This window comes from Melanerpes formicivorus, unplaced genomic scaffold (genome assembly GCF_026170545.1).
Source record: "Melanerpes formicivorus ecotype bairdi unplaced genomic scaffold, bMelFor1.0.p_v2 SCAF_188, whole genome shotgun sequence".
Classification (NCBI taxonomy): Eukaryota; Metazoa; Chordata; class Aves; order Piciformes; family Picidae; genus Melanerpes; species Melanerpes formicivorus.
In genome coordinates, this window is record NW_027142540.1 from 343,295 (window position 1) to 360,258 (window position 16,964).

The 16,964-nt window shown below is 58.1% G+C and overlaps 1 protein-coding gene across 4 annotated transcripts in view; it reads right to left on the minus strand.

The window, feature by feature from the left end:
- PCDH1 (protocadherin 1) overlaps positions 1–16,964 on the minus strand; it is an 86,875-nt gene that overhangs the window by 60,325 nt on the left and 9,586 nt on the right. For all 4 annotated transcript variants that reach the window (XR_010991386.1, XM_068169539.1, XM_068169540.1 and 1 more), the window contains exon 3: positions 11,086–13,278. Coding sequence is in view for 3 of the 4 variants with exons in the window: in XM_068169539.1 (XP_068025640.1) it covers positions 11,086–13,278 (2,193 nt within the window). In the remaining variant the exon portion in view is untranslated. The remainder of the gene's footprint in view (positions 1–11,085; positions 13,279–16,964) is intronic.

Here is a 16,964-nt window from a genome sequence, read left to right on the forward strand (position 1 = left end):
TGCTTTCTTTCCAAATTGCCCATTTTCCCCTGCTGTCAGCCCTGCTTTCTAGACCATTTCCCTCTCCCTAGGCCGAGGGCAGAAGCTGTTCCTGCTTGGTCTGTGAACCAACACACGGCTGTCGGCGGAGGAGCCCTCGCTTTAGTGGTCTGCAACCAACCTGCACCTAATGGTGACTGATGGCACTGAGTGAGACAAGCCCTCATTTGGGGACAGCAAACAGGTAAGGCAGGTGATGTTGTAAGGCTGGCTGAGGCCACTTGTTTTGCCTGCACTGCTCTGTCATTACCATTCTCACCGGCAGAGAATGTTGAAGGTTGGAAGTGACCTCTGGAGCTCATCCAGACCAAGTCCCCTGCCCCAGCAGGGCACCCACAGCAGCTTGCCCAGCAGCACAATGCCCAGGGGGGGCTGGAAGCTCTCCACACAAGGAGACTCCACAACCTCTCTGGGCAGCCTGCTCCAGGCCTCCAGCACCCTCACACCAAGCAAAGTTCTCCTCCTCTTCACATGGAACCTCCTGGGTGCCAGGCTGTGCCCATTGCCCCTTGTGCTGTCCCTGGGCACCACTGAGCAGAATCTGGCCCCAGCCTCTTAACCCCCACAGCTCCTTTAGCTCCTGCTGAGCATTGCTGAGCTCTCCTCTGGGGCTGCTCTTCTCCAGGCTCAGCACCCCCAGGGCTCACAGCCTTTCCTCACCAGGCAGATGTTGACACCAAACAAGTTTCTCCTCCTGGGTTCCAGTTTGTGCCCATTGCCCTTTGTGCTGTCACCCAGCACCACTGAGAAGAGTCTGGCCCCAGCCTCTTGCTGCCCACCCTTTAGCTCTTGCTGAGCATAAGCAGCTGGATGATCTGAGGCCGGCTTGCTTTTACCATCCTCAAATCCTAGGGGAGCTGTCAAGTCCTTGGGCCAGGCTTTGCACATGGTGGCTCAAGCAAAAAAAATCCTCAACATTAGAGAAGGTTTCTGAGCTTTCTTCTTTGGGTAAGAGACATCCTGATAGACCCTAATATACTGTGATCTGCTTGAAATCCTTGGAAAGAGAAGGGGAAAAAAAAAAAGAGCCCAAGCTCCTTCAGGCATTCCCAGGGCCTTGAATCACAACACCCCAAAAAGGTCTTGCCCAGCCTGAATAGTAATGAAGGGCTCTTCACACATCTGAAATCCTGAGCTGGCTTTCTGCTGGGCTGGAGAGCTTTTGATGAAGAAGTAGAGAAAGATGAAGAGATTAGTGTAAGAGGAACATCAGACATCACATTAGCAAGACATTTCAAGCACCAGTTCAGAACCAAGCTCAGACGAGAAGGACCCCACCAAGCTCAGTCCCAAACTCAGACAAGAAGGTCCCTCCCAAGCTCAGGCAAGAATGTCCCCCCCAAGATCAGGCAAGAAGGTCCCCCCAAGCTCTGTCTCAAATTCAGACAAGAAGGTCCCCCCCAGGCTCAAACCCAAACTCAGACAAGAAGGTTCCTCCCAAGCTCAGACAAGAAGGTCCCTCCCAATCTGAGTCCCAAACTCAGACAGGAAGGTTCCCTCCAAACTCAGACAAGAATGTCCCCCCCAAGCTCAGGCAAGAAGGTCCCCCCAAGCTCTGTCCCAAACTCAGACAAGAAGGTCCCTCCCAGGCTCAGTCCCAAACTCAGACAGGAAGGTTCCCTCCCAAACTCAGACAAGAATGTCCCCCCCAAGATCAGGCAAGAAGGTCCCCCCAAGCTCTGTCTCAAATTCAGACAAGAAGGTCCCCCCCAGGCTCAAACCCAAACTCAGACAAGAAGGTTCCTCCCAAGCTCAGACAAGAAGGTCCCTCCCAATCTGAGTCCCAAACTCAGACAGGAAGGTTCCCTCCAAACTCAGACAAGAATGTCCCCCCCAAGCTCAGGCAAGAAGGTCCCCCCAAGCTCTGTCCCAAACTCAGACAAGAAGGTCCCTCCCAGGCTCAGTCCCAAACTCAGACAAGAAGGTCCCTCCCAAGCTCAGGCAAGAATGTCCCCCCCAAGATCAGGCAAGAAGGTCCCCCCAAGCTCTGTCTCAAATTCAGACAAGAAGGTCCCCCCCAGGCTCAAACCCAAACTCAGACAAGAAGGTTCCTCCCAAGCTCAGACAAGAAGGTCCCTCCCAATCTGAGTCCCAAACTCAGACAGGAAGGTTCCCTCCAAACTCAGACAAGAATGTCCCCCCCAAGCTCAGGCAAGAAGGTCCCCCCAAGCTCTGTCCCAAACTCAGACAAGAAGGTCCCTCCCAGGCTCAGTCCCAAACTCAGACAGGAAGGTTCCCTCCCAAACTCAGACAAGAATGTCCCCCCCAAGATCAGGCAAGAAGGTCCCCCCAAGCTCTGTCCTAAACTCAGACAAGAAGGTCCCTCCCAGGCTCAATCCCAAACTCAGACAAGAAGGTCCCTCCCAAGCTCAATCCCAAAATCAGACAAGAAGGTTCCCCCCAAGTTCAGACAAGATGGTGTCTCCCCCAGGCTCAATCCCAAGATCATACAAGAAGGTCCCTCCCAAGCTCAGGCAAGAATGTCCCCCCCAAGATCAGGCAAGAAGGTCCCCCCAAGCTCTGTCCCAAACTCAGAGAAGAAGGTCCCTCCCAGTCTCAGTCCCAAACTCAGACAGGAAGGTTCCCTCCCAAACTCAGACAAGAATGTCCCCCCCAAGATCAGGCAAGAAGGTCCCCCCAAGCTCTGTCTCAAATTCAGACAAGAAGGTCCCCCCCAGGCTCAAACCCAAACTCAGACAAGAAGGTTCCCCCCCAAACTCAGACAAGAAGGTTCCTCCCAAGCTCAATCCCAAACTCAGACAAGAAGGTTCCCCCCCAAGTTCAGACAAGACGGTGTCTCCCCCAGGCTCAATCCCAAGATCATACAAGAAGGTCCCTCCCAAGCTCAGGCAAGAATGTCCCCCCCAAGATCAGGCAAGAAGGTCCCCCCAAGCTCTGTCCCAAATTCAGACAAGAAGGTCCCCCCTAGGCTCAAACCCAAACTCAGACAAGAAGGTTCCTCCCAAACTCAGACAAGAAGGTTCCCCCCCAAGCTCAGACAAGAAGGACCCTCCCAAACTCAATCCCAAGCTCAGACAAGAAGGTTCCCCTCAAGCTCAATCCCAAGCTCAGACAAGAAGGTTCCCCTCAAGCTCAATCCCAAGCTCAGACAAGAAGGTTCGCCTCAAGCTCAATCCCAAGCTCAGACAAGAAGGTTCCCCTCAAGATCAATCCCAAGCTCAGACAAGAAGGTTCCTCCCAAACTCAATCCCAAACTCAGACAAGAAGGTTCCCTCCCAAGCTCAGACAAGAAGGCTCCTCCCAAGCTCAATCCCAAACTCAGACAAGAAGGTTCCTCCCAAGCTCAGACAAGAAGGTCCCTCCCAAGCTCAATCCCAAGCTCAGACAAGAAGGTTCCCCCCAAGCTCAGACAAGAAGGTCCCTCCCAAACTCAATCCCAAGCTCAGACAAGAAGGTCCCTCCCAAGCTCAGTCCCAAACTCAGACAGGAAGGTGTGTGTGTCCCCCAAGCAGGGATGGGTATTTGTCGAGACTCTCCCTGGCACCAGGGTTGTTTGGAGCCTGTGGAATCCAGGCCAGGTGAGAGCTTCATAGCTGCAGGCTTTCAGCCTGCTTGGGCCTTTGGAGATGTCCCAGAGGAAGTGAATCAGGCCACTCTACTCCACAGCCACCATGGAGCAGGATTGGTTCCCAGGGGGAGGTGGTGATTTGCTGCCCTCCCAGCCTGATGCCTCTCTGAAGACAGCTTTGCTGGCACCTGCCAAGATGGGTGCTTGTCCCATGCCATGCTTAGGTCACAGATCAAGAGCCAAGAGGTGCTCAGAAAGATGTTTGTCTACTGGGGCAGGGGCATCTTTAAGGATCTCTGAATGCTGTTGTGGATGTGAAAGATGAGACAATGCAGGAGCCTTCTCCTGCCCTCCTAGCAGGTCACTGCCACAAACCTCCTCTCCCACCCACTCCTTCCTGTGAGCACCCGAAACACTGAGGCAGTAAAGTGCTGAGACCATGGGAAGGCTTTGATGAGGAACAACCAGGAGATGTTCCAAGGGATGCTGGGGAGTTGTTTAGCTGTTCCTTCACCTGACATCCTCTTGCACTCTCAACCACGGAGCTGAGTCAAGAACCCCTCGAGGAAAGGAAACATGGGCATGGAAATAAGTTCCTCAGGAGTGCAGCCTGAGACCTCCAGAGAAGCTCAGAAATCTAGAGAGAAGACAAGGCCAACATGGGACCCACTAGGGGCAGGCTGAGTGAGTCTGAGTTGCAGGTGACCTTGGCTTCCAGAGGTGAAACCAAGACCAAGCTTCATTCAGGTTGGACTAGTGGATGCCACAGCTAGCATCAGAAGTGGCTCGAGGGGGACCAAACTGCCAGAGGTGACCTGTGTCCCTCTTCCTCCCATGTTCAACCCTGGCCTGCCTCAGCTGAGCAGCCTGGATGCTTCCTGGGGCACTGAAGGAAGTGGGGACTATGGGAAGAGTCTCTCTGGGAGTAATCCCCACTGCCCAGCTTGGTTTCTCCCAAGAGCAGAGCTTGGGTTGTGTAACTACAGCTGGGATGTCCTGGCTTGAAGGGCAGTGTGCAAGAGCACAGGTGTGCCCTGGAGATGGGCTGTGCCCAGGCTTTCATGGGCAGCTGCTCTCACACAGCAGCTCTGCAGGGTGATGGAGGGTGGAGGGGGAGGAGGAGGAGGAGGAATGTCCTTTGGGCTTGGCACCGGGTTCGGCTCCCAGGGCAGCATTCAAAAGGTGTTGACAAGACAGAGCTTTGGCAGGGAACCACAGGGACTGAGCATCCAACACCCCCAAACCTTGAAGGAGAGCTCCAGCTCTTTGTGACCCACCCCAGCACACCCCCATGAGTCAGCCCAGCCATGAGCTGCATGGCTCCTGCACACCATCCACGCCACAGAGCCTGGGGGGACACCAGCCGTGGGGACACAAACACACAGCAGCCACCTCTTAACCACTGTCCCACACCCTCCTGGACCTGCCCTCCCCACCCAGAGCTGACACAGTTCCCAGGGACAGAACAGCTCCTTGCCCCTTTGCTCCATGGCATCCTTTAGCCCCCATTCTTCCCCCACAGCACCCCACCCTGCCCTACATCAAGCACACTCTCATTACCCCAACCTCCTCTCCATTCCATCCCAGAGCATCACCATAGAGCACCCCAGAAGGAGGTGCTGAAGAAGGACAACAGAGCTGGTGAAGGGTCTGTCTAGAGAAGAAGCCTGAAGAGAAGCAGCTGAGGGAGCTGGGGGCATTTAGTCTGGACAAGGCTGAGGGGAGACCTCACTGCTCCCTACAGCTCCCTGAGAGGAGGCTGCAGTGAGGTGGGGGTTGGGCTCTCTTCTGAGTCTCAGGTGATAGGAGAGGCAATGGCCTGAAATTGTGCCAGGGGAGGGTTAGGTTGGAGATGAGGAACAATTTCTTTGCTGCCAGAGTCATCAGGGATTGGCACAGGCTGCCCAGGGAGGTGGTGGAGTGCCCATCCCTGGAGATGTTCAAGAAACCTGAGGCCATGGCACTTGGGGCCATGGTTTGGTGGCCACAGTGGGGTTGGGTTGACAGCTGGACTTGAGGATCTCAGAGGCCTTTTCCAGCCCCAAATTTCCTTGTGATTCTACTCCCTTTCAACTGCAGCCCACCTTCCCCCCATCCACGCCCTTCTCCCCCATCCACAGCCTCCTTAGTTGCTCTCTGGGCAGACAGATCCCAGAGTCCCCGTGGACACCTCCCATGCAGGTGCTGCCCCCGGGTTTGGGAGGCTGTGCAGCAGGCTGCAGGCAGGCCTGTGGGTGCCGGGAGCAGCACTGCAGCTGAGAGCCCGGCCGAGCGGGCAGAGCAGTGCTGGGAATATCAATCAGCGCAGCCTGGAGCGGGCACTGCCCACACAGCCAAGGCTTTCATGGCACGAAGCATCCACAGCTTGCCTGGCAGAGCCAGCCAGGGGGCTCAGCAGCCCTCTGTGCCAGGGCCAGCAGACAGCAGGTCAGGAGAGAATGGGGAGATTGGGAAAGCGTCAGGGAAAGGGGAGGGCACTGCCCCAGCAGAGCAGGAGAGAGGGCTGGAGAAGAGCAGATCCAGTCTGAGAGTGGAGGGGAATGGAAAGAAGTCAGTGCCATGGTTCCACAGTACATTAGAGGTTGGAAGGGACCTCCAGACATAATCCAGTCCAACCCCCCTGCCAAAGCAGGATCACTTAGGGTAGTCCACATGGGAACGCATCCAGGTGGATTTGGAAAGTCTCCAGATGAGTCGTCCCCCAGATCCAAGCCTGTGCTCACCACAGCCCAACACTGGCTCCAAGGGCATTAGGCAAGGGAGAGCCTGGGGGTGTGAGAAGGGAGAGGAAGATGAGGGTATCAAGGAATGAGCAGCATCTGACTCAGCAGGGCGGGGGAGAAAGGGAACTGACCAGAGCTGCATCCACCCAGGCAGCCCAGCCTGATGTCAGGAGCCTTGGGCAGGTAGCACAGGCTGGGTGAGCCCCCAAAGGAGCAAAGGATGAGGTCTCAAGCAGTGGTGGGGCCAAGGACTATTGGGTAGGAGAGACCTGACGTTCCCCTCGGTGGGGCGGGGGCAGTAAGCACCACTGGCTGCTTACAGAGAGATCCTCACCTGCCCATGGCTGCACGCTGCCTGCACCCTGCTGTCACCCCCTGCCACCCTCAGGCTGTGTACACTCCACTGCCACCACTCCAGGCCTTCCAGCTTGTGCGCAGCCCTGTGCTACCTCTCCTCATGGTACCCATTGGGTACCCCCTTCTATGCCTCCTCCCACTGCAGTACAGGCTGCCACCTCCTCCAGGAACAGGGTCTGTACCCCTCCCTGTGCCACCTCCTCCCAGAGGAGCACTCCCTCACATCCCCTACCCCTGATGTGTCCCCCCTGACACCATCCTGCCCCAGGGCCTTCACACCCCTCCGTGCCACCCCTCTGTGGGGTGCATGCCATAAGCACCCTGCTGGCACCTCCCCCACACAAGCACAGGCTGAGCACACCCTGCTGCCACCCCCTCCTGGCTCAGCACACCCTGCTGCCACCCCCTCCTGCGGCACAGCCTGCACACACCCACGCTTCCTCCAGCTCCACAGGCCAGCCTGCACCACCAGGCTGCCTCCCGTGACTGAAGCTCTTCATCTGGAGCTCTGCAAGCCCTCCTGGTGCTCTACACCCCTCCCTACCACAAACCCAAGCCCCCCAGCACAGACCTGCCAGGCGCCAGTGCACGTTTCTGCCTTGGCTGGTGAGGCTCTCAGCATCCTCACCAGCTCCCCAGAAGCCAGCACGGTGTGTCCCCCAATGCCTCTTGGTTCTACCAGCTCCCACAAGCACCCCAGTGAAGCCCCTCTGCATTCATAGCTGGCCTGCCGAGCCCAACCACTCTTGCCAGCAGCAGCTTAGCCCCTGGGACCTCACCGATGCGGTCCCTCTCCTATAGCCTTCTGCAGCTCTGAGCCGAGCGTGGAGCGAGCACGACGGCCCCCAGGAGCTGGTTTGCAGTGCCTGGGAGATGCTCCCAGCACCGTGCCTTCCCGAAAGTGGGAGGGGGGAAACAGGACAGGTGGTTCCCCCAAGAACCCTCAGCTCCATCTGCAGCTGATGGCTGGATCCATTTATCAGCTCGTTCCACCTGAACGACCTTGAGAAATTCCAGCGAGGCAGGAGGACTTTCCCAGACATCTGCCAACACCTAAACCTGCAATTTGCCGAGACTCGGAGCTCACTTCTGAAACAAGACAATTTCATCTCTGCCCATTAGGGTTACAATATTCCTCTCATCCTTCCTCTCCCCCCCCCCCCCCACTGAGAGTAATTAATGCTGCACGGTGCTCCTCAAGCCTGCAGGCAGGTGCAGCCACCTCTGCTGAGCTCCCAGCAGCATGCTGAAGGTAACACCACTCCAACAAGCTTCTCAGGGGGTGGGGGGCTAGGAGGACCTGGGGCTGTCTTGATAAAATCATAGAACTGTCAGGGTTGGAAGGGACCTCAAGGCTCAGCCAGTCCCAACCTCCCTGCCATGGGCAGGGACACCTCACACTACAGCAGGTTGCTCATAGCCACATCCAGCCTGGGCTTCAAAAACCTCCAGGCATGAGGCTGCCACCACCTCCCTGGGAAACCAATGCCAGTTTTGGCTTGGTGCAGCTGGAAAAGCTGCATTGGGTCCCTCCCCCCCCCCCCCCACCACCACCACTTCACAGGAGGAAAGCAAGCCCCAAAGGATGGAGCCTGGGAGACAGAGGCAGAGGAAAGCAGACGCTCCCCACGCTGGCTACGGAGGGGTTGGGTTCTCAGCCCAGGCTCATCAAAGAGCTGCTGAGGACAAGACAAGGAAGGGAAACATCTCTCAGAAAGTTCCCAAAGGGAAGCAGATAGCAAGGCTGAGCCAAGCCCCCAGACTGCCCTGCCCAGCCCTGAAGGAACCAGTTATTTTAGGTGGTTGCTGGTGTCTCCTTTCCTCCTCTGCAGCCATCACATCTCCCCTCAGGTCCCAGCCCTGCCTGCCTAGGAGGCCCCAGGAGGCCCAGACACTTCCTGGACGGGTTCAAGATAAAACCTTCTGCTGTTAGCAAAACAAACTAGGAGACTGTGAGAGCCAAGGCTGGCACAGGCCTGAAACCACCAAAGCCAGAACCACTGGTTCCCCTAGATGAGCAAATCTCTCCCAGCACCACAGCTCCTCTGCTCCAGCAGCCTGGTGAGGCAGGTTGGAGCCCCTGGGGAAGAGGTGAAGCTGCTGTGGTGGCTGTGGGGATGTCTGACCCAGCTGGGAGGAAAAACCATGAGAAAGAGGAAGGAATGGGCAGCAGGGAGGTCCCAGAGATGTGATGCTTGACTGGAGGGAGAGGGGTGTAAGACAACCCCATCCAGGATCTGGGGAAGGGATGCTGACCTACTCCTGCCTACTAGAACCCATTGTCTCTCCAGCCTGCTGGAGATAAGAGCCTTGAGCAAGCCCCACAGCAGCTTCATAACCCCCAAGGTGCCCTGCAGGAAGGGCAGAGCCATCTTTAAGGGGACCATGGCTGCCTGGCTCCATCACCCTCCCACAGCCCCGCCGGTGGCAGAGAGCCTGCTCAGGAGGAGCTCTCCTTTGCTGCAAGGGTGCCCATTATGTGCCAGGGTGGGTGCTGGCCTGCTTGGGGTGCTGTCCCCGCCCCGGCACTGCTGACGCAGCAAGGCTCCATCTGCAGCAGGGAGCGTCCTGATTCTGGCAGCACGGTGGGAGGGGGGCGGGCGAGGGGCGGGCGGCTGCCAGCCCTCACCCATGGCATCTAGGTCAATGCCAGCCAGGCACCGCCTGGCAGGGGTCTGCTCCCCCATGCTCTGCCTGTGGGACATGGGTGGGGCTCAAAAGGACGTGGAGATGAACCAGGAGAAGCTATGCAGGGAGGGATGCTGGGGTGGAGGACAGCTGGGGCTGGCTGGTTGGTGGCTCAGGCTGTCACCACATCCACACTGCAGGGGTGGGGTGGGAGTGGATGTATTGTGGGCCATGTCCTGGAGGAACGTGTCCTCAGAGGGCCAGGCAGTGACCAGGCAGTGATGGGAGATGTCAGTCTGGGGGGGGGGGGGGGAGGTCAGCAGCGTGAGGCCTCTGGACTGGCCACATCGAGGCACAGTGGAGATGGCAGGAGATGGCTTGCAGAGATGGTTGGCCAGTGGGGACGTCACCCCTGGGCACCACGAGGCCTCCAGTGCTCCGGTGGCCAAGGCCATGGAGAGCATGCCTGGGGAAGTGCTGGGAGCAAGAACATATTTAGGGGAAGAGGGAAAATAAGGCACAACCGGTCAAAAATAGAAAACTTTATTGAAGTCAACTCCAACAGGGCAGCTGAGCTCAGCCCCACGGCAGGAGCCCAGCCTGCCGCTCATGGGGGTACAAAGAAGGGAGCAGGGGGCTCCAGGGGTACAGCACAGTGCGGGGGGAGTGGGTGGTCCTCACCCACGGGGCCCCAGGAAGAAGGCAAAGCCACAGGCACTTGTCACCCCTCTCCCTCTTCAGCTAGTTAAGGACAGACCCGACAGGCGCCAAAGCAGAAACGTGGTGCAAGCTAAGTGGCAAAGACAGCCTGAGTCAAAGAGGCTCCTGCAAGCTCCAGCCTAACCCCACGACCTCCTGGGACAGCTCCAAGCTCCAGTGCACACCAGCGAGCAGCCCTTCCCTGTCCACAGCCAACACCTTACCTCCACCCTGCCCCACAGGCAAGCAGAAACCCCCTGGCTAGACCAAGAGCAGTGACCCGACGTCAGCACGCAGCAGAGACCCCAGTGCCCGGCTCCTCCAGCACCCCCTGTGACCAGATGAAGCACCGCTGCCCCCACCACCTCCTCTGCCCCTCTGCAGTGGCTCCTGCAGTGCCACAGCTCCAGGCCCAATGCTGGCACCACTGGAAGCCTGCTTGTCACTGGCTGTGGCAGAAGGGCCCCAAGCCTGGGGGAAGCCAGAGGCCTGAGCCTGGGAAAAAGGCAGAGCTTTGCTCCTCCACCCAGCCCCACCTGCCTGGGCAGCCACAGCGGGCACAGAGCTCCCTTTCTGAGGTGCAGCCACACCAGCAGAGCCGGGCTGGCAACCCCTGGCTATTGCCCGGGCTGGGGCTGAGCTGGAAACTCTGGTTGCCCAGAGCCGTGGCAGAAGCAGGACCAGTCTGTCCTCCCCAAGCAGAGCGATGGGTGGGAGAGTTGGGCATTGCCCTCCTTGGTGCCCTTACAGCCAGCCCCCAAAGAGGCCCCAAGCAGGTGGAGTTCCTCCCCCAGAGCTCCACATGCAAAGACAACGCTCATGCAGCCCCCACCGCCTCACTGTCACCCGGGCAGCGCCACCAGGACCCAGCCCCAGGCGCTCTGACAAGGCCTTCAACAGCGTTTGGCCGACCCCGCCGCGCGCCCCCAGCCCGTCCCCACCCCGCAGCCAGGCTCTGCGGCTCAGCTCCGGGGCAAGTCCTTCACCAGCCCCCAGAGGCCACGCATGCAGGGCTGGGGGCCCAGTCCAGGCTCACTCCCACACCTCTGTCCAGATGGGTCCCCGGTGCAGGGGGGAGGCCGCGGCCGGCCTCAGGACGAGCTCTCCTACCTGCTTGTTGGTGTATTTCTGGGGGTTGGTGCGGTAGCTGTAGTCCGAGTACTGCTCGGAGCCCGTCGAGTTGTTGTCCCCGGTGCCAACAAAGGTGTTGGTGGCCGGCAGGTCCTGCACCACTTGGTGCTTCTTGGAGGCGGAGGGCGACTGAGGCTGCAGCTGGATGGAGGGCAAGGGCGAATTGGAGCGGTAGTGGCGCCCCAGGTCTGGGCTGCCCGGGGGGTAGTTGAGTGGCAGGTGGATTCGGGGGCTGTCGCTGACGGAGTCGTTCATCAGGTTGAACTTGAGCGACTTCTGCAGCCCCGTCTCCTCCTCATCCTCCACAGGCTTGGGTGGCTTGGGAGACTTGCTCTTCTTCACTTTGTTCTTGCTCTTCCCACCCTTGCTGGCCTGCTTGGGGGCGTACAGGTCCTTGGTCTCCTTCTTGCCCGCCTGGTAGCCGCTCTTGGCCTCACGCTGGCGGCAGTAGCGCACCAGGACCACCAGCACAATGACCAAGGTGACGGCCACGATGCCGGCGATGACCCCAAAGAGGATGTTGCTCCTCTGCTTGCTGCGCTCGTACTCGGGGTCTCCGGCGATGTCTATGTCGAGAGGGGTGTCCAGGCTGTGCCCCACCAGCGTGTCCAGCAGCGTGCGGTTGGCCAGCGTCTCATTGACGTAGAAGTGGACCAGGGCCGTGCCATGCCGCGAGGGCTTGCCCTTGTCGTTGACCCGCACCACCAGGCGGTGCAGGCCGTGGTGCTTGCGCAAGATCTCCTTCTCCAGAGTGATGTCCCCGCTCTGAGGGGAGATCTGGAAGAGCTCGAAGGGGTTGCCTCCCATGATGCTGTAGGTCAGCTCGGCATTGACGCCGGAGTCGATGTCCTCCGCCTTCACCTTGCTCACCTGCTGGCCAGGGCTGGTGTGGGGCAGGATGTGTTTGTAGGTGGCATTGGAGGGTGAGGTGATGAAGGGGGCGTTGTCATTCTCATCCAGGACATTGATGGTCACCCCTACGTAGGCAGACCTCGGAGGGTCCCCACCGTCCACCGCCTTGAGGCGGAAGGTGTAGGTGCTCTGCTGCTCCCGGTCGAAGGAGATGCTGGAGAGGATGGTGCCGGTGCCATTCTGGATGACGAAGTCACCGTTGTCTTGCTCCACCGACAGCTGGATGCGGGCATTCTCCCCCTTGTCGGCATCGATCACTGTCACCATGCCCACAGGGCTGAGGGGCGGCATGTTCTCCATCACCGAGAAGTTGTAGCCACTCAGCATGAACTTGGGGTCGTTGTCGTTCCGGTCCATGACGTTGATGGCCACGGAGGCCGTGCCCTTCAGGCTGGGGCTGCCCTTGTCCGCTGCCACCACTGAGAACTCGTAGCGCTCCCGCTGTTCCCGGTCCAGCACCGCCTTCACCCGTATCTCCCCAGAGTCAGGATCAATGCTGAAGGAGCCCTTGGAGGAGGGGTCGGTGAGCAGGGAGTACACCAGCTGGGCGTTGGAGCCGCTGTCAGCGTCAGTGGCGCTCACCTCCATCACCAGGTCATCGGGCTCGTTGTTCTCAGGGAAGGCCACCTCGGTGTAGCTCTGGCTGAAGACGGGTGCATTGTCGTTGACATCCACCACCTGCACTTTCAGGGAGTTGGTGCTGGAGAGGGGAGGGTTCCCCGAGTCCACCGCCACGATCTCGATGGTGTACTCCTTCACCGCCTCGTAGTCCAGCGGGGTGGTGGTCTGCAGGAAGTATTTCTTCTTGCTGTCGCTGCCCGTCTCGCTGGCCTGTTGCAGCTGGAAGGGGACGTCACCAGCGACCACACAGGTCACTGCCGCGTTCTCACCCTCATCCCGGTCGGACACCTGCACCAGGGCCACCGCCGTCTTCACTGGCACGTCCTCCGAGATGTTGGCCATGCCGTCCTGGTGGGTGACCAGGCCGATGCCCCGGATCTCTATGGAGGGCGCGTTGTCGTTCATGTCCTTGATGTTGACCACCACCTGGGCACGGGCGCTCTTGGGGTTGGCGCCCTTGTCCTTGGCCAGGACGGAGAACTTGAGCATGTTGACGTCCTCGCGGTCGATGGGGCCCTGCACAGTGATCAGCCCCGTGGTGCGGTCCAGCCGCAGCAGCCGCCGCACCATGTCCGAGGCTTGGTGGAAGGAGTAATCGATCTCTGCATTGGCCCCTTGGTCTGAGTCGTTGGCTTTCACCTGGGGGAGGGAGGGGGTGGGTTAGGGGTGAGCAGGAGGTGAGCAGGAGGACAACAGCAACCATAGAATCAGAGAATCAGAGAACTGTCAGAGCTGGAAGGGACCTTAAGGCTCAGCCAGTCCCAACCCCATTGCCATGGGCAGGGACACCTCACACTACAGCAGCTTGCTCACAGCCACATCCAGCCTGGCTGCAAAATCCTCCAGGCATGAGGCTGCCACCGCCTCCCTGGGCAACCTGTGCCAGGCTCTCACCACCCTCATGGGCAACAACTTCTTCCTCACATCCAATCTCAATCTCCCCATTTCTAGTTTTGTTTCATCCCCCCCAGTCCTATCATTCCCTGACACTCCAAAAAGTCCCTTACCAGCTTTCTTGGAGCCCCCTTCAGGTACTGGAAGGCCACAATTAGGTCTCCCTGGAGCCTTCTCCTCTCCAGACTGAACAGCCCCAACTCCCTCAGTCTGTCCTCATAAAAGAGGTGCTCCAGTCCTCTAATCATCCTTGTGGCCCTAAACCATGAAGCAGGGCAACCAAGATGCTGAAAAGTAACCAAGATGCTGAAAAGTAACCAAGATGCTGAAGGGTCTGGAGATCAGGGCTGGTGAGGAGCAGCTGAGGGAACTGGGGATGTTGAGCCTGGACAAAAGGAGGCTGAGGGAGGCCTCATTATTCTCTACAGCTCCCTGAAAAGAGGTTGCAGTGATGTGGGGGTTGGGCTGTTCTGTCTCATTTCGGGTGATGGAAGGAGAGGAAATGGCCTGAAATTGTGCCAGGGGAGGGTTAGATTAGAGACAAGGAAAATTTTTCTTTGCTGGAGGAGTGGTCAGGGATTGGCACAGGCTGCCCAGGGAGGTGGTGGACTGCCCATCCCTGGAGGTGTTCAAGAAACCTGTGGCCATGGCACTTGGGGCCATTGTTTGGTGGCCATTGGGTGTTGGGCTGTCAGCTGGACTCAGAGCTTCCAACACAAAGAATTCTCTGATTCTAAGGCAGCATGACCCCCCTCCACAAACCACCACTACAGCCTCCTCTGAAGACAGCTCAGAAGGGAAAAACCAGGATTTCCACTTCTGGGGCCAAGAACTACAGGGCAAAGAGCCTGGGACCAGCTGAGCAGCTGGGAGTGGCCCTGGGGCAGGCAGGGAGGCTTTTCCCTGCTCTTCCTGCAAAACCGGCTGGGCTGGTTGGCCGAGATCCCCTCCTGCCAGCTCCAGCACGCAGGGAATCAGGCAGGGAATCCTCCAGAACCCCTGCCACTGGCAGCTGCACTGGGAGAGAGGTCTCCAGATGTGCCCTCTCCACAAAACCCTCTCCAAAGGGGATGGTTTGAGCAGCTGCCTGGCCAAGGTGAGGAGGAGAAGGGAGCTTAGGATCTGCAGAGCTGCAGCAGCTCCATCCTGCAGCAGCTTCATCCCACAGCAGAGCCATACCACAGCAGCTCCATCCCCCAGCAGGCTCCATCCCCCAGCAGGCTCTATCCTCACATGCAGCCAGGAAAAGACCAGGACTGCTGGAGCTCTGCATGACAGCCAGCCATCAGGGGCTCCACATCCCCACAATCCTGCTTCTGCACCTACTGTTTGCTTTCTAGAGCAGGTCATGTTTGTCTAATATTTGCCTCCCCTAATCAGGCAGGATGGCTCAACTGGCCAAGGTGAGGATGAAGAGGAAGGAGGTGAGGGTGCATGGAGCTGCAGCAGCTCCATGCTCCAGCAGCTCCATCATCCCCCCAGCAGCTCCACACTGCAGCAGCTCCATCCCCCCAGCAGCTTAACGTCACAGGAGCTCCATCCCCCAGCAGCTTCATCATCCCCCAATAGCTCCACACTGCACCGGTTCCATTCCCTAGCAGCTCCATCCTCACATTGAGGAACACAGCCAGGCAAGGACCAGGGCTGCTCCAGCTCTGCATGGCAGCCACCCATCAGGAGTTCCACATCCCCAGAACCCTGCTCCTAGGCCTATTATTTGCTTTCTGAAGCAGATGAGGTTTGTCTAATATTTGCCTCCCCTAATCAGGGAGGATGGCTGGACTGGCCAAGGTGAGGATGAAGAAGAAGGAGGTGAGGGTGTGTAGAGCTGCAGCAGCTCCATCATGCCCCAGCAGCTCCACACTGAAGCAGCTCCATCCCCCAGCAGCTCCACACCGAAGGAGCTCCGTCCCCCAGTAGCTCCACACTGAAGAAGATCCAGCCTACAGCAGCTCCATCATCCCCCCAGTAGCTCCACACTGAAGCAGATCCAGCCCCCAGCAGCTCCACGCCAAAGTGTCTCCATCCCCCAGCAGCTCCATCATCCCCCCAGCAGCTCCACACTGAAGCAGCTCCATCCCCCAGCAGGTCTTCCATCCCCCAGCAGCTCCATCATCCCCCACCAACTCCACACTGCAGCAGCTCCATCCCCTAGCAACTCCACACCAAAGCAGCTCCATCCCCTAGCAGCTTCATCATCCCCTAGGAGCTCCACACCAAAGCAGCTCCACACTGAAGCAGCTCCATCTCCCAGCAGGTCCTCCATCCCCCAGCAGCTCCATCATCCCCCAGCAGCTCCACACCACAGTACCTCCATCCCCCAGCAGCTCCACACCACACCAGCTCCATCCCCACATTCAGGAGCGCAGCCAGGAGAGAACCAGGACTGCTCAAGCTCTGCATGGCAGCCACCCATCAGGAGCTCCTCATCCCCAGAACCCTGCTCCTAGGCCTATTATTTGCTTTCTGAAGCAGATGAGGTTTGTCTAACATTTGCCTCCCCTAATCGGCTCCGCGAGCAGCCTCTTCTCTGCACCATTTGCTGCTCCACCGTTATCTTGCTCAGCAGATTTGGATGGAGAACCAAAGTTGTTAAATTGTAAATTCCACCTTTTACCTCTGCTGGCAAAAAAAAAAAAAAAAAAAGAAAAAAGGAAAAAAAAAAAAAGGAAGGGGACAAAAAAGGAGGTAAAAAAAAAAATGACTAATAAATCTCTAAGCGGAAGTCATTTTCCCCCTGAAAGATAAAAGCTGTGCCATGGCAGCAGCAGCAGCATCTCAGCCCATTCTCCTCCCAGCCCTGCAGCTCCCTTATCAGCTCCCAAACTTCCATTCTCTTAAGAGGGGAAAAAGGAATTCTTGAAGAAAAAAAAAAAAGCCACCACCACCACCACCAAAATCAGATCAGAATTAGGCAGCAGCTGAGAGCTGCCTGAGCTCCGCTTATTAAGATGGCAGCTGCAGATAAACAGATGTCTGCTGCTATCATCTCAACGCCCCCCTCCAAGCCAAATCCACCAAGATCCAAGCCCTCGGGCTCCCCAGCAACAGTTTGCACCGCTACCTGGGACTGGGCAGAGCCTCTGGTCCCTCCAGACACCCACACCCGTGGGTAACCCCCTGCAGGATGGGCAGCAGGGATGCTGCCTGCCCCCCAGCTCCTGAGTTTCCATGGAGTGGCCAAGGGAATGCAGCTTATGAAAGAGTCTATGTCTTGTCTGCGGGCAGCATTCAGACCAGCCTGGCATGAAGCCTGGCATGAAGCCAGGCTCCCTGTGGACCTCGGGTCCCAGACCTCCCCATAACCCAGAGCTTTGCTCCCACACCCTCACCAGCCCTGCTGCTGCCCCGTGGTTGTGGCCTGCAGCCTCCACTGAGGCTGCACATTCCTGCTTGTGCCTTCCAAGATCATTTTAGCAGTTGAGACATCC